Consider the following 16,192-nt stretch of genomic DNA (forward strand, 5'->3'; position numbering starts at 1 on the left):
ATTTTTCTTGAAAGGACGTGATTACAGGAAAACGTGCTGTATTTCTAGGAGGTAATATTTTGCCTTGTTAGAGATAAACATATCATATATAGTTTCGACTTCCCGACTATTTTAATAAATTGTTTCCCCCGCCTATTTTTCCTATTTTTCTCATAGCGATTAATTTTTTGATTGGGCCTCCTGTGTCTTAGTTTCCGAGTCTGCGCACTATTGATCGCGCCTCATTCGAATATCAGACATGGTGTCCATGTGGAAAGGAAAAGTCAGAAAAAAGATGTCTTAAATTTGGGCTTTTTTATTAAGACTTTGTAAAATAAATACCCCAACGATGCCTGCTGTGTCAGGGAATAGCTCTATTAGTCCCAGTATAGCCGTAGAATCGCTTGAGAATGCGGCAAAAGAGGTAGATCGTCAACTTCAAGCTGATCGACAGTATCCTGATCTTGCAGAACAACTGAGGATATCTTCTGGTGGTAAGAAGAATTCATTGGATTATCTATCAGAATTACGTGATATATTGAACATAATAGGGTTTATTGCATCGTTAATTAACAATATTTATTGCCAAGAACACGCAAGAAAGACAGGCAGTCCATACATCTGTGTACAGTAGTTCTGTGTTGAAATTTTTGTACTTTGTAACTAAGTTTGTTCATATTTCATCAAATTTTTCTGGTTGATTAACAAAAGATAGGCTGGGAATCGTGTACAGTATAATAATTAATAAATCCTACATTTATAAGTAGTCCATGATCTATATGTTCTAAGATTGTATTGTATTGTGTTATGTATAGGTGGTGTGTCCATCAGTAGAGTCAATGATCTATATGTTCTAAGATTGTGTTGTATTGTGTTACATATAGGTGGTGTGTCCGTCAGTAGAGTCAATGATCTATATGTTCTAAGATTGTGTTGTATTGTGTTACATATAGGTGGTGTGTCCGTCAGTAGAGTCAATGATCTATATGTTCTAAGATTGTGTTGTATTGTGTTACATATAGGTGGCGTGTCGTTCAGTGGAGTCAATGACTATGACTATCCTTCTCTGTCCTCACCATCTGTTGGCCTGGCGGGTATGGAGCTCCTTAGTACAATCAAAAGAATTCCACTTCCTGCAGAGCTCGTGGAACAGTTTGACCGTATCCTTAGCTTATTTCAAATGTGATTCCTTCCTAATGAAGAGAGATTGAAGTACTCTAAGTACTCCTATTCCCAAGAAAGTCTTGGACATAATATTTCCAATCCATGGAGAAGGAATAGGATATTTTTTGGAACTACACAATATACGGAACTCTTCTCAGACCCTCCTCTCCCCCTGAAAATTCCAATCCTCCTCCATGGAGAAAGGTGTGGATATTTTCCGGTATAAACATAATATACTTGATGCTTCTTAGCCTTTGCAAATTCCATTCCCCCCTCCCCTACGTAGGGGTGACATATACACAGTTATTATTGCAGTGATCCTTAATAATGCATCAGACATGCAGTGCAACTGCATGATGGGATTGTTTCCTGAGATACGCCGAGCTTGGCTGACTATAGATAGTGATATCTTTGTTTGGAACTATGAAGATGGGTAAATATCAATTTTTAATGCATTATCTTATTTGTATTTTTAAATCAACAATTATATACAGTGAATGATAAGTTGGTGGGCTTTCTTATGTTGCTATACAGCGCTTTCACTCATGGTAGAAGGCAGCCATATTGGTGTACCAAACAATAGTAACGTTCTGGATAGTATTTGCATAAAAATAGAGTTCAATTCCCCGACAATAGAAAACTCTTACTATATTCATTTAAGATGTTTTGAATAATAAAGGCACTCAATATGTCTAACATATGAATGTATATTTCAGGAGTGATTTAGCATATTTTGATGGTCTTAGTGAGACTATTCTGTGTGCTGGACTGACCAAACCCAAACCAGGTAATAGTATTTTGTATAATGATTATCTGTTAAACATTTATTTATTCAATATTTACTTGTCATTTATCATAACTTCTATAACGAGAGGTTTTTCTCTTCAGAGATACTAGCAGAGTCAGTAAAGTACATCTTGTGTTTGACAACACCTGTTGACATTGTTCTTCTTGCTGTTACATTCACACCTAAATCCAGAGGTACGTGAGACAACAACTAAAAAATGGGAAAATGGGAATTGATGTGCCTGTATCAAAAATTGGTTTTGAGAATAAGATGACAGGGCTAAAAATAAAAACTGCTCAATGGTCGTAGTTGATGACTGGCTAAGTTTGACTGATTGACATGTTACCACTGAGCCAGTGTGATTGGTCAAGAGGACTGGCCTAAGAGATTTTTGGCTGTACAAGTGACAATTTTTGCCTGACAATAAAAAATAAATTGACTTTATTTAACGAGGGTGACATACATTACTGAAATGAAATGATCAAAGAAACATAAATAGTAATAAGAATCCCAACTGGCAAGGAGGCAAACCAGTTGGCATGGTCGAGAAACTGACTTAAATTGACTTTATTTAATGAGGGTGACATACATTACTGAAATGAAATGATCAAAGAAACATAAATAGTAATAAGAATCCCAACTGGCAAGGAGGCAAACCAGTTGGCATGGTCGAGAAACTGAATCTGAACCAATCAGAAATCAGGACAAATACAGTCTCAGCTATTGGCCATAGCAGGACTTGAACCCGGCACCACAGGATTGCGAGGTTGACGCTATGACCACTCAACCATGCTGCCTCCGTTAACGTTGTTCATTACCCTGCCATTATATTGATCCCTGGGAGAAGGAGTGTGCTTCAGCAATCTCTTTTATAAGTTATCAGAATACATTATAATGTTCCTTCCCATTTGTAATCAGGTGGTTTACCAGATGATGGTTTCGCTGAAATGCACCTGCAACCAGATCCTCTGTTTTCAATTCCCTCTGATAATGTCTACATGACCTGCGTCACTGGCACATTTTATGGCAGGGTATTTGCTGGTGGTAAAGATGGCTGTCTGTATGAAATAGCTTACCAGGTAACACCATAGCAACCATCAAACTTCATGATTTTTTTGATTCCTCAAACCCTACAAAAAATCATCTAATATTAAAATGTACCCATAATCTGTCCCATGATGCTCCTACAATGTGTTTTCCTAGGCCGAAGACAGCTGGTTTCAACGAAAATGCCGTAAAATCAATCATTCTTCAAGTACTTTATCATTTTTGGTTCCGTCTTTCTTGAATGTCTCTGGTGAAGGTACTCCTTTGATTTTCAACATTGTTTCCCATTCGGTTTTCTTGCTTGATGAAATAGAATTACAAGATTTGCACTATCAACAATTATTATTGTCTATTTTTCAGATGCCTTATGTCAGTTGGCTGTCGATAACACAAGGAATATATTGTACACAAGATCTGAGAAGGGAACCATACAGGTTTATGATCTTGGTTCGAACGGCAAAGAAACAAGATATGTGGCCAGTTTGAACCAAGAAACCATATCACACAAGGCCGCTGTTGCCACAAGGTATGTGGTAGGTGGGTAAGTTGGAAGTTAAGACTCTTAGATTTACAGCGTAATCCTTTATTTTGTAGGACGTCAGACTACAGTAACTTCAAACCCATTGTACATATTGCACCAGTGTCTAGAAATGAGTCAGACCATCTTCATCTTGTGGGTGTCACACACGCTGGTAAGATTCCTCTTGCATATTATATGTCACTGTTGATGATATGATAATAATGTTATGATGATGAATGATGATGATAAAATGATGGTGATGATGATTGTGATGAAGATGATACTGTGATAATGGTGATGATGATGAAGATGATGAAATGATATGATGGTGATGATGATTATGGTGATGGAGATGGTGATGATGATGATGATGAAGATGGTGATGGTGATGGTGATGGTGATGGTGATGAAGATGGTGATTGTGATGATGATGGTGATGGTGATGGTGATGGTGATGAAGATGGTGATGGTGATGAAGATGGTGATTGTGATGGTTATGAAGATGGTGATGGTGATGGTGATGATGATGGTGATGTTGAAGTTTATGATGTGGTGATGATATCATTGATAGAAGTTCTGGTTGATGCGGGTGATGATGTTGTTAGAAAGGAATTAGTGGTGATTATAATAATGATAAAGTGCTGTTATTATACCTGCTTTGCACATCCAGGTGTCAGATTGTACTTTAGTACCATGCCATTCAGAAACCCACTAGAAAGACCAAACAGACTGAATCTTGTCCATGTCAGAATGCCTCCAGGTTTTGCACCATCTGCTGCTTCAGTCCGTCCTACAAATGTTCATGCTTCATTCTACAGACAAGGTAGGTAAAACTTGAAAGAGTTGACTCTATTTTAGTTTTGCATTTTTAGTTTTAATATTGAAACAAACCCCATTCTTAATCCATTATTTTCATAATTAAAGGTATAAGCTTACTTGCATCATCACGGACAGAAGACACTGATGTATTATGGGTAACAAGTGCCAACCCGTTTCCCTTCCAAACTCCTCTCAAAGAAATGCAGGTACATGTATAGTCTGGACTAAATAACTCTGCTATTGCAGTACTTTAATGAGGTCTATATTAATATCTATAGCTTGTTAATAATAATTATTATTATTTATTAAGGTTACTCTTCCACTTGATGGTCGCACTTGGGCTGTAAGTGAGGTGCCTGATTTTGCTGCTAATTTAATCAGTCCTTGTCCCGTACTCTTTGAGAAGTGGCCTGAACCACCAATCGTGGTGAAGCAGCATGCATTGCCTCAGAGGTCGTTTGTACTTCTTAGTGCAAAGGTGAGAAATAAAATCATATTCAGTGTTTTCATATCTGTGGGGTTTAATGTTGGGGGATAGACCAAATTAGCTTGGGCATAATGTTAACCCATTTTAGACCATGTGTTATTCCCTAGAGTATGGTTTCTTTGTTTAATGGTTGCACACCAGAAGACACATGAATATGAATAAAACGCAAACAAAAATCTTATTCTCAAGGAAAAATGGGTAAAGATTAGTTTATGATCATATGGTCTATTTAGGATGGGGTTCATTAGTATTGGTATATGATATGGTCTATTTAGGATGGGGTTCATTAGTATTGGTATATGATATGGTCTATTTAGGATGGGGTTCATTAGTATTGGTATATGATATGGTCTATTTAGGATGGGGTTCATTACTATTGGTATATCATATGGTCTATTTAGGATGGGGTTCATTAGTATTGGTATATGATATGGTCTATTTAGGATGGGGTTCATTACTATTGGTATATGATATGGTCTATTTAGGATGGGGTTCATTGGTATTGGTATATGATATGGTCTATTTAGGATGGGGTTCATTAGTATTGGTATATGATATGGTCTATTTAGGATGGGGTTCATTAGTATTGGTATATGATATGGTCTATTTAGGATGGGGTTCATTGGTATTGGTCTATGATATGGTCTATTTAGGATGGGGTTCATTGGTATTGGTATATGATATGGTCTATTTAGGATGGGGTTCATTAGTATTGGTATATCATATGGTCTATTTAGGATGTGGTTCATTGGTATTGGTTGTTGTTCTTGCAGGGAAGTTACTTGATGTCCAGTTATCGGCCGGTAGAACAGCTCCAGCAGCTTCTCATTTCTTCTCAAGGATTTGATTCTGAAGCAGTTCAAGCATTTTTCAAGCTTCACAAGGTAAAATTACACTTCACTTAGCAGCAGGGCTTAAAGTAGTAGCCAGATATCAGGCAATGTCTGGTCAGAACTGGGACCTGTCCTACCAAATCTTTGCCTTGCTGTTCATTTTGACCAGTAAAGTTGAGCCAGAAATGAGGGATGACTGAGATAAAACTAATTTAGCCTGTGATCATGACATGGCAACTGGTTGGTGATTATTTCAAGCCCTGAGGGGGTGAAAATATTTCTTTTGACAGGGATCTAATGATGTTTTCTTGTTTAGGAAAATCAAGCATGTGCTATTTGTCTAGTACTTGCTTGCTCGACACAGTCAACTAACCAACAGGTAAATGCAGAAAATCAGTACAAAATTACTAAAAGTAGACAGATATTTATGAACATTCTTTAGTATATATCCAATCGGCTTTTTGTATCAAACAGTCAATTGTTCATACATCGCCACAGAAATAAATCAATTCAGCCAAAGGTTCCTTAGGGAAGGTTCTGCTAGCTGACAAAAAAACTTGAAAATCTTGAAATAATAAGGTATATAAAGTTGAGGGGGAGAAAGATTTTTATAAAAAAGTTTTGGTTTTGATTATTATTGGTAAGGTAAGAAAAGTAAAACTTTTTTCATCATGTTTTTGATGTTTTTACTCCTCAAGGTATCAGAGTGGGCGACAAGGGCATTCTTTAAGTATGGTGGTGAATCTCAACACTCAATAACAGGAGCCATGGCAACAGATGGTGGAGTAGATCCCAGTTTCAATATGGGTAGTCCCTTGTCAGGGGGGGTACATGCTGGTAGTTACCTGGGGACACCAGCGACTAGACAAGGACAAAATGGGTAAGCAGGGATATTGATTATCTTGTGTTAGTTACCTTCTATCTTATTGATTCCTGGAACATCTTCTGGGCTGAGCAAAGTCAGTGCACAGCTAACTCACAGATAGACTTGAAGTTTAGTGTGTTGGGTTTTGCGAAAGTAGGAAAATGGAGAACCGGAGGAATAAAACCTATTGAACTCTACTCAGATGTGATGCAGAGTCAAGGAATTGACCAGAGAGGTTGGAGGGCTAGTGTATTACCACTACACAACCCTTGATTCCCTGTTCATTGAAGACTGGTGTTAATTCTAGTCAAACACACCAAGCAGTGATCCAACAAATATCCTGTACATTAGGTAGGTATCTTGACAATAAATAATGCTCATTTATGTTGTAGTACGCAGCCATTTGGACAGAGCTATTCAACATCAACTCCTCATCCAGGAATGACGGGAGGTGCCGTGTTTCAACCTGATTTCAACAAGTCTGCTAAGCATGATGGGATATGCCTTTACATTGCTAGGATACTTGGGTAGGTTCTTTAGGTCACATATTGGGAAGAGAGCCCTGGGTTTGAGGTACATCATTGACCCCCTGGAATACTTGAGCACTCCAGTGATGGGGCTTTTGAACTCTTTTGTTTTATCTACCTCGGAGTATTGACTTGTTTATTTTGTATTATAGAACATTGTGGGATGGTAAGCTTGTTTATGAAGAATTTGCTACCCAGCCTACATCTGGGAATACCAAGGTATGCGGCAGCTTAATAAGTAATGAATAGTAATGGGAATTAACAGTGGATTCATTCCACAAGCTGGGATTATTGTCTTCAACAGGTCAACTTCATAGAATTTTACTGCACCTTGAAACAACCTCTGGGCTTATCAAACTCACAGAACAGCTAACACACGGATTGAATTAGAGCTTTGGCATGTTAGGTTTTCTGAGGGAGGAAAATCAGAAAACAACCTTGAATCAAGGGAGAACTCTACTTATGTGATGCTGAATCAAGGAATTAAGCCTGGGACCCCAGAGGTACTCCATTCGTATTGTAATGGCTAATCTTTTTTCTCTTAGCCTCCAGTTATCTTCAAGAGTCGTTTCACTTGTGAGCAGCTTGCTTGGTTTTTAGACAAGATGAAGGAGCTACAATGTTGGATGGAAAACAACCTTCAGTTTGTTGCACCATACGTAGACAGCAGGTCAGGGATCTCTTGTTTTCTAATGGTTCAAGGGGAATAGACCTATCCCGAATTCGCTTGACTGACCACGAAACAATGGTTTGAAGTCAAGATTGAACTTGATTCTTTTATTCATCAAGTTCAACCTCGACTTGAAACCATTGTTTTGTGACCAGTCAAGCAAATTCGGGATAAGTCTATTAGCCTGTTTTATGTATACATTGTTATTTAATATTCTTTTCTTTGAATGTCTCTGATGAGATTTTCTTTTCTTTGCAGTTTTCCACACATGTCTATAATGGGAGATCAGTCCCTTCTCCAACAGTCTCACCAAGGTACAACAAACTGCTAATTTTTTTCAAAACGTTTTGAAATGTGTATATAGTGTTTTTGGGGGGGGGGATTCGATATGCGAGGAAAATGATAAAATTGTAAGATGCTATGCTAAAGAATTCTGATCAAAATCATCAGTAATCTCACCAGGTGTAGTTTGTATAATAGTTGTTATCATATAATTACATTACTTGTCTTTAATGTCAACAGAATCGTTTGTTGCTGAGAGAAAAGCACTGTCTAACTTGAAGAATCTGGTTGATAGAAGCTGTGAAGCAGTTGGGTTGTGGCAACTGTTATGTGAGCATGATATCTCTGCCGTTACATCTCGCATGGATACTGTGAGTATTGTGTATTATTAATAGAATAGGATCCTGGTCTATTTATACTGATGCTAGAATCTTGTCATTTTTTTGTTGAAGGCACCAAGAGATAGATTAAGACGCTTGAGGTTCAGAGACCTGGTCACTGCTGGACAAGAGGTAGGGTGGATTTCTGTGCGCTAGTGTTTGTAGCTAGTGTTTGTAACTGTTGACAATGGTAATGATGAAGATGATTTTTAGGTTGATGAAAATGATGGAGATGATGATGAAGATGATGACAATGGTAGTGGTGCTGATGATGCTGTCGATGATTATGATGATTATGATAATGATGATGATGATGACAGTGGAGTTGTTGGTGATGATGATGTTGGTAGTGATGATGATGATGATGACAGTGGAGGTAGTGATGATGATAATAATGGTAGTGTTGATGACTGATGATGATGATGATAATGATTATCATTATATTATTATCATTGACAGGTTTGCAGTGGTCTTATATCATCACTGATGAACTGTTTCCTGGATGATAGTAGCTCAACAGATGCAATCAGTGAGAGACTTCGAGAGATCAGTCCTAGTTTGTACAGTGATTCTGATGCTATATGCACAAAGGTAAACAGGTGCTGTCTTGTATATGTAGCTACAAGGGCGGATCCAGAAAAAGTTTTAGGGGGGGCTAATTGAGTTTAGGGGGGGGGGGGTAATTGAGTTTCTTCCGTCAACACAACAGAAAACAATATAAAAAAGCATTGTTTTTTTCTGCTGAAGGGGGGCTTCAGCCCCCCTTTGACCCCCCTGGATCTGCCCTTGAGCTAGCATAAGCAAATGATGTTACAGTCGTTGATGCTGCAGTTGCTGCATAATGTAGTTACTATTGTATTAAATGTTATTATACAAATCATCTTATGACATCCAATCATAAAATGAATATTCATGGCGAAACTGTTATTCCAGGCTGGTGAACTTTTAACCTTAGCAAAGAAAACTACAAATAAATCAGAACAATCTAGACTCCTAAAGGAAGCATTACAGGTGGGTGTGTGTATCTATGGCATATATCATCAGCTGTCGTTAAGGAACATGTTACTAAGATGATTGTTACTTGTGTTCTTAGTTTCGAATGTTTTCTGATAATTTTAAACGGTTTTTGTAGTGTTATCGACAAGTCACTCACCAAGTCAATTTGGAACTTATCTGTTCCATATTTGAATCAGGTAAAGAAACTGTTATTTGATTTGATTATGACCAGTGTCACCATCACCATCACCATCACCATCACCATCACCAACAGCATTAACACCATAATCATCACCATCTTTATGGCATTAACACCATTATCATCATCATCACCATCTTCATCATCATCATCAAGCTATCATGCATTCATGATAATCATCATCATCTTTTTCCATTCTAGTCCATTTCTTCGAGGGTGTAGTAGAATTGTGTCTTTATGCTGCTTTGAAGAAAGACCCACAAGGCTTAGCACTACACTTCTACAGGAATAGTGAAGCACCAGGAGATGTCCAGGGACAAGAAGCCATGATAGCAAGGTAAAAAAAAATATCCTTATAGCATGGGTATTTTCTGAGTTTGATAGATATGATGCATTGTGGTCTAGCTTGGGTACAAATACCATTTAAGGCATTGAAAATAAAAGATGTTGGTACCCAAGCTAGACAACAATGCGCTGTGTTTGCTATTCCTAAGAAATCTGACTGTCCGTTTTTATGTAATAATATCTGTGTTTGTTCAGGAAATACTGCTACAAGTGTCTAACAGATTGCTTCCAGCGTCTGTTGGCTGTTCGCCTATCCCCACACCAGTCTCCTAGTCTGCCGTCACGGCCAGGTCCACCACCAGCACCAGACCCCAATGAACTCACACCAGAAGATGCTGATAGATATGTAAGAGCAACAGAAAAACCAGACTTAAAGCTTCCTAGCCTGTGTGCAGCTACCTTGCTGGCAGAAATCTCTTTCTGCCCTCCATTCTGACTTTAGGTCTCCCCCACTTGCTGCTCAGCCCTACAGAGGGGAAAAAACAACCTGCGAGTAGGGTGTAGACAGACCAGAGTTAAAGTGAAGCAGCAAGTAGGCTTGATATCCTGAAAGAGCAACAACAGTACTTCTTATTTATGCATGCTATTTGTTTTTATTGACCAAAAAATCTTCCATTATTTTCATTTCTCTAGTTGGAACACACTCTTTCTTTATCCCTGTCATCATCAGATGAGTTATGGCATCTTTGCTTGTATCAGTGGCTGATTGACAATGCTCTGACTGAGAGACTCCTCGAGGTACGAATCTATTGCTTGTTTTATTCTTATTCTATGGAAATGAATGGGCATTACTAATAGCAGTGGTTAATGCTAGTACTTCCCATTAACTAGAGGTGAATTCTCTTTGACTTACTCATCGAGGATCATGATGTACTGAGGGGGGAGGGGGTGGGGTTATGGTGTACTGATGGGGGAGGGGGTGGGGTTAGGGTGTACTGATGGGGGAGGGGGTGGGGACTATGGTGTACTGATGGGGGAGGGGGTGGGAATTATGGTGCAGTGATGGGGGAGGGGTATGGTGGGGGGGGGGGTATGGTGCAATGATGGAGAGGGCGGTGGGGTTATCGTGCACACTGTCAGCTTCCTAGTAAACGATAAAATAACCGAGTCCATGATAGAAGTGGAGTGAATGACGTTGCAGAAGCTAATCTAATGTTCTACCAGTGACCTACAGGGATTCCTTTCGTTGTTTTATTTCAGATCAAGTCTTCGTATTTAGAGACGTATCTGAAACAATCTGCAGCAAATCAGGTATGTGTAGCCTACATTGCCTTGATATTCACCCAGTAACCCACGCAGTCCTAATCAAGTTTGTGTCGCTAACTCCACAGCATCCAAACGAGCAGAAGATTCTTGATTTGTTGTGGAGATACTACGAGAAAACCAAGAACTACTCTGCTGCCGCTAGGGTGTTGTCCAAACTGGCCGAAAAAGAAGGGTTAGTACTATGCACTTTTATTTCGTGGAATACATATTTCTAATATCCTCAAACCAGAGTCGCATAGCTTTTGTGTAACTTGAAGCGCGCGGCCACGGGCCACGTTTGTTGAACCACTAGCTGCACACGAGATAATTGCCCATTCAATCATCAAAAGCATTTTTAATTACCCCCATTCAAAGAACTTGGAACATTAAGGGGGGATATTAAACAAGTGAAGGATACTGACAGCATGAAATAACCTAAAACACAGCACTGTCAAGATCACTGTTTAGCCAGCGTAGCAGCACACGATTAATGAGGTCCGCAGGCTAGTCACTGTACAGTATACCAGTCTGTAACAAACGTTTTCCACTGTCGTGCAAACTCTGCTATAATGTTAGAAGGTACTTTATAAGGCTTACACCAGTATAGCCAAAATGCAGTCAAGTCTCCCTTAACACATGTTCGCTGTAAAACGTTATATAATAATGTTGGAAGGGTTTTTTAAACGTAATGTATTAAGGAATGTGACGTTTCTCCCTCACACAGACCAGGGATAAATCTTGAACAGCGTCTGGAGTATCTGTCTCGTGCCATCATGAGTGCCAAGAGTAGTAACCTAAGGACAAGCACGAGCTCAGAGGGAGAGTTTCTTCATGAACTGGAGGAAAAACTAGAGGTGAGTGATATGTTATAAGTGACAGCCAGTGAGTGTATTCGGGTATTGGTCATTTTAGGATGTCATTTCTCCCCTTCCATCTCTCTCCTCTCTTTTCCATTCGTCCCATCTTCTTTCCTCCCTCTCCTATTCTCTCTCTCTCTTCTGACTTTTCTTCCTTTTCTCTCCCTTTTTCTCCCTTTCTTCTCCCTTTCTTCTCCACTTCTTCACCTTTCCCCCATTCTTCCCACTTCCCTCCCTTCTTTCCTTTCATTACTCTCTTAACCGTGTTGTACTTTTTCATTTCAGGTTGCGCGCATTCAGCTTCAAGTCTACCACACGCTGTCCCGCATGAATAAATCCCGTCAGACAAGAAACATCGAGGAAGCCTTGGTAGAACTGAATGGGCGACTCATGGACGTAACCACGGTATGACATGTTGACCCCAAATCCTCAAATCACAGTTCAGCTTTATACATATCTCGTTACCAGACCTAAAACATGCCTTAAATATTCCGACCAAAAGCGACCGTGATAATTTGCTAGTCTGGGTAGAAGTGTTTGTGACACTATTCTGATTGTCATTAAAGGAAAATTCATTATTAAATTCTTTTGTATTTGTTTGTATTTAAGTTGTACGGAGATTTTGCCGATGTTTTTATGTTAGCTGAGTGTAAACTAGCAATCGTTCATTGTGCTGGACATTACGACCCGACGCTTATCGAGACATTGTGGCGGGAAATCATCGACAAAGGTAAGAAACTCTTGCGTGACTAAAATTGAGCAGAGCATGACATGACCGTGACGATACCGTGTCACACGTAATTGATTGATCGAAGGATGTCACATACTTCATTTCTGACCCGTTGCCGTGCCTTTCGTTATTCAAATTGTGTTATTTGATTTCCTGTTGTGACGGCGTGAGCTAGGCGTGACTGTGTCTTGTCGTATCACAGTCATACAAAACCTCAATATTTGATCTTTCTTTACTTCTTATTTTATTTTTACTGTTTGTTTCAGAGTTGCGTGACTCGGCTCATTGTTCTCCCAGTGACCGTATCACCATCATTAGCAAGAAGATAGTAACGTTAGGAAAAACATATGTGCATTCTGAAAGATACTTCCCTCTAGGTTAGTATGATGGATATGGTATCTCTGTCTCTCTCTAATAACTGAATCAAATATTCCATGCACCACTGTTTTTAATACCTGTTTTCTATCCTCATAACCCCAAATGAGGCGTCACTGAACTAACCAATCACATTCATTTCTGATGTTGTACAGGTGCAATAATTCTAATGCTGGAAAGGAAGAGTGCCGAGCTGGACTGGGACCCAACATGGGTGTTTATGTCGATGCTTGAGATTGGAATTCCGTTCCCAGTCCTTCACGGCGTCTATGATAGACTCTTCAAAGCAAAGGTGCGTCTAAAACCTCGTTCTACCCCTCCCCTCTTCCCCGGCCACACACAACAGGGGGTGTTTATACATGTTTGTTGTTGATCTCTTGTATTTACTTGACAGGACCCTTGTTGGCAAGCCATAGACAAACCTTTGCATATCTTAGACGTCTTGTATCATTTGCTATCACGATTCGTCGAGTTACCGTCATTAATAGCGCCTTACGACAGGTAAAGACAATGATATCTGAACCTTGCTGACTAGCGAGGTGAGGGTCACCAGGAAATGAGAGAGGGACGAAATAAGAGATGCAGGGAAGTCTGATGAATGTGCCCTCTACCTCTTCCCCTTCCTTACACCACCCCTCGACTTTTCTCTCCCTTTTCCCGCATTTTTTCTCGTTTTCTCTTTTACTCCTTTTCAATCCCTCCTTCAAGATCATAAGCATAGCAGTCTGTAATGCTTTATGCTTTTCTTTTTAGACCGGCATTTACGACAGCTTTACACGACGCATGCGCAACCTACTTGGTGGAACTGGAGTCCATCTGCTCACGTGACCGTACTGTTCAAACTACCCTGGCAAAGTTTAAGGCCCTACAGTCTCGTCTCAAGCGAATGCTTTGAAATCCACTCTCTTGAAGTTAGTTTCAGCGAGTAAGGCTTCTTGTGTTGCAATGTTTCCGAATGAAGGACTTGACGTTCTTTCTAGCAACATCTACAAAGACAAGCGTGATTTAAGTCTACAGTATACTTCTAAATAACAGTTGCTAGAGTGGGGGAAATGTGTACGAAAAGTGTTTAGTTCATGTAATTTGGCCATTCTATGAAAGAAAACCATTTCTTGTCATTAAGCTTTGGCAAGCCATTCATGTGCAAGTTTTTCGCAACCTGGAAACCATTCCAATGCCTATTGGAAGCTATGTTAATGCTATCATTGATGGACGCAATAGAAACCCATTCCAGTGCTCTATCATTTGATGATAGCTTCTAATTGCATGTTACTTACTGCATGTGTCATGTAGTCACTATATCGGAAGCCATTTATATGTCGGCCATGCTAAAATACACAAGATACCATATCGCTGTCCATGGAAGCCATTTCAGTGCAAATTTCCCGCTTATTCAAAATCCACTCTACTTGTCAGTAGCTTCTATTTTTCTAAGAAACTTTGATTCAATTCTATACAACATTAACCAATCACAAACCAGGACTGATTGTAACATCGGTACTGGCTTATGCATTTTTAGAACCGACATGTTGTAATGCGAAAGGAAATATAACTAAGAAACAAATATCGACTGACCACACAAATAATTCAGGGTTCTAATTTTGTTAAGATTTTTTTTCTCGCAGACAAAATCCATTTTTCGCAACATTTAATGATATATTGAAGTTGATTTTAAAATACTTGTTTCCAATAAAATTCTTAGTAAATAGTCTTTACGTTTTTTCCAGCATTGTGCTAGTTTAAGGGATTACAGTTAAAAAACGTAAGATTCGTTATATTGAAGAACGTTGTGCATCTGCAATCAGCCGAGTCCTATGAATGTTTAAAACCTTCATTCTATGCAACGAAACAAAAGCCGTTTTCGTAATTAACAAGCTCACCAGACCATGTTGGAATATTAATGATTTCACACAGATTACTATACACTTTCCAACATTTTTGACTTCAAACCGTCTTGTTGTGACCACTTCTGTGCCAAGATGCTTTTTTGAGGAGTTCAGCCTTGCTTCAAAAAGTTTTAAAACCAAGAATGAGTGAAGAGAGTTTCTGGTCGTATGATGTCTTTGGATGTTCTTCGAAGCTTAGCATGACAAAATATTATTCAACGTGACTTCAACAAAGTCAAAATGGTTGGAATATTAGGAGTAATTGCCACGTTTATCTTAGTTGTAATATTTTCCGTGCTTTACTATAAATTGTTCAAGTATTGTATCAGAACAAGACTAGAGGCGATCAAAATCCCCGAAGAAGAAATAATCAAGATACGGTACGAATCACAGAAGCGAAGGCTTTATAAACAGGCTAAGGACGTGGAACTTGTATACATTGAACGTCAATGAGCTGGATGGGATAGTGCTTACACAGTTATCAGACCTTTGCCGAGGATGAAAAAAAAGAAATCGAAGATTTTTAAAATAAAGCTGGACCATTCTCTATAACAAGTTGCACCGACTGTACATCAGATGCAAGACTCTCTCTAGGTCACAAAGTTGCTTTTCCGTCGGAAATTAAACTATTTTCTAGAATTCGGTTACCAAACTTATCCTTGTAAATATAGATGAGAAACAGCTGAAACTATGACACAGGAAACCCAACCAAACATTTTGAATTATTTGTTATATTAATTGCGAGATGGATGTTTTCTCTATTTGGAAATTCAAAGGATACCTATTTATCAGTCCTCAAAGTTATCACATACTTAGTAAGTACGAGTTCATAATTTTTTTAACGATGACCTACGACGTTTCACTCGTGACAAAACCACAGGAAGCCCGCTCATATCCTTTCCAACGTTTTGGACGTGTTTGAGGGTTACAGGGTTCGTACGGGTTTTGGAAAGTCTTGGAAAGTTTTGGAAATCCAGGACCTGGAACCCGGTTATGATGTATTTAACGACGATACTTTGGAAGCATGAGTTAGTTTTTCATGGAAGAGCCTGGATCTAGGCTTGAGGCTGCACGGACGGACGATCAAGAATAGATGTTAAAGCTGTTGAGGCACTGGACCAGAACTGACCAAAATATCGAAAAACACGAAAAGTTGGGATAGCAGGAAAAAACGAGAAAAGCGATTGAAAAACCTGATT

The 16,192-nt window shown here is 39.1% G+C and overlaps 1 protein-coding gene across 1 annotated transcript; it reads left to right on the forward strand.

Moving 5' to 3' along the window:
* The first annotated feature begins 225 nt into the window (after positions 1-225).
* LOC116301691 (nuclear pore complex protein Nup155) lies at positions 226-14,818 on the forward strand. Its single transcript, XM_031710785.2, has 36 exons — positions 226-473; positions 1,002-1,139; positions 1,480-1,576; positions 1,860-1,930; positions 2,032-2,124; positions 2,849-3,009; positions 3,134-3,233; positions 3,338-3,503; positions 3,572-3,669; positions 4,168-4,320; positions 4,422-4,522; positions 4,627-4,794; positions 5,577-5,687; positions 5,953-6,015; positions 6,335-6,516; positions 6,894-7,028; positions 7,181-7,247; positions 7,574-7,698; positions 7,957-8,012; positions 8,221-8,351; positions 8,433-8,492; positions 8,820-8,951; positions 9,294-9,371; positions 9,493-9,553; positions 9,757-9,892; positions 10,096-10,246; positions 10,534-10,638; positions 11,101-11,151; positions 11,232-11,338; positions 11,870-11,999; positions 12,288-12,407; positions 12,612-12,732; positions 12,999-13,109; positions 13,263-13,399; positions 13,502-13,608; positions 13,861-14,818. Exons 1-36 carry the CDS (start codon positions 329-331, stop codon positions 14,000-14,002), a joined length of 4,110 nt encoding a protein of 1,369 aa, XP_031566645.2. The 5' UTR covers positions 226-328; the 3' UTR covers positions 14,003-14,818.
* The last annotated feature ends 1,374 nt before the right edge of the window (positions 14,819-16,192 follow it).

The sequence above is a fragment of the Actinia tenebrosa genome, unplaced genomic scaffold (assembly GCF_029948245.1).
Source record: "Actinia tenebrosa isolate PJP-AT-01 unplaced genomic scaffold, QUT_ActTen_1.0 PGA_scaffold15__27_contigs__length_11533743, whole genome shotgun sequence".
In the NCBI taxonomy this organism is placed as follows: domain Eukaryota; kingdom Metazoa; phylum Cnidaria; class Anthozoa; order Actiniaria; family Actiniidae; genus Actinia; species Actinia tenebrosa.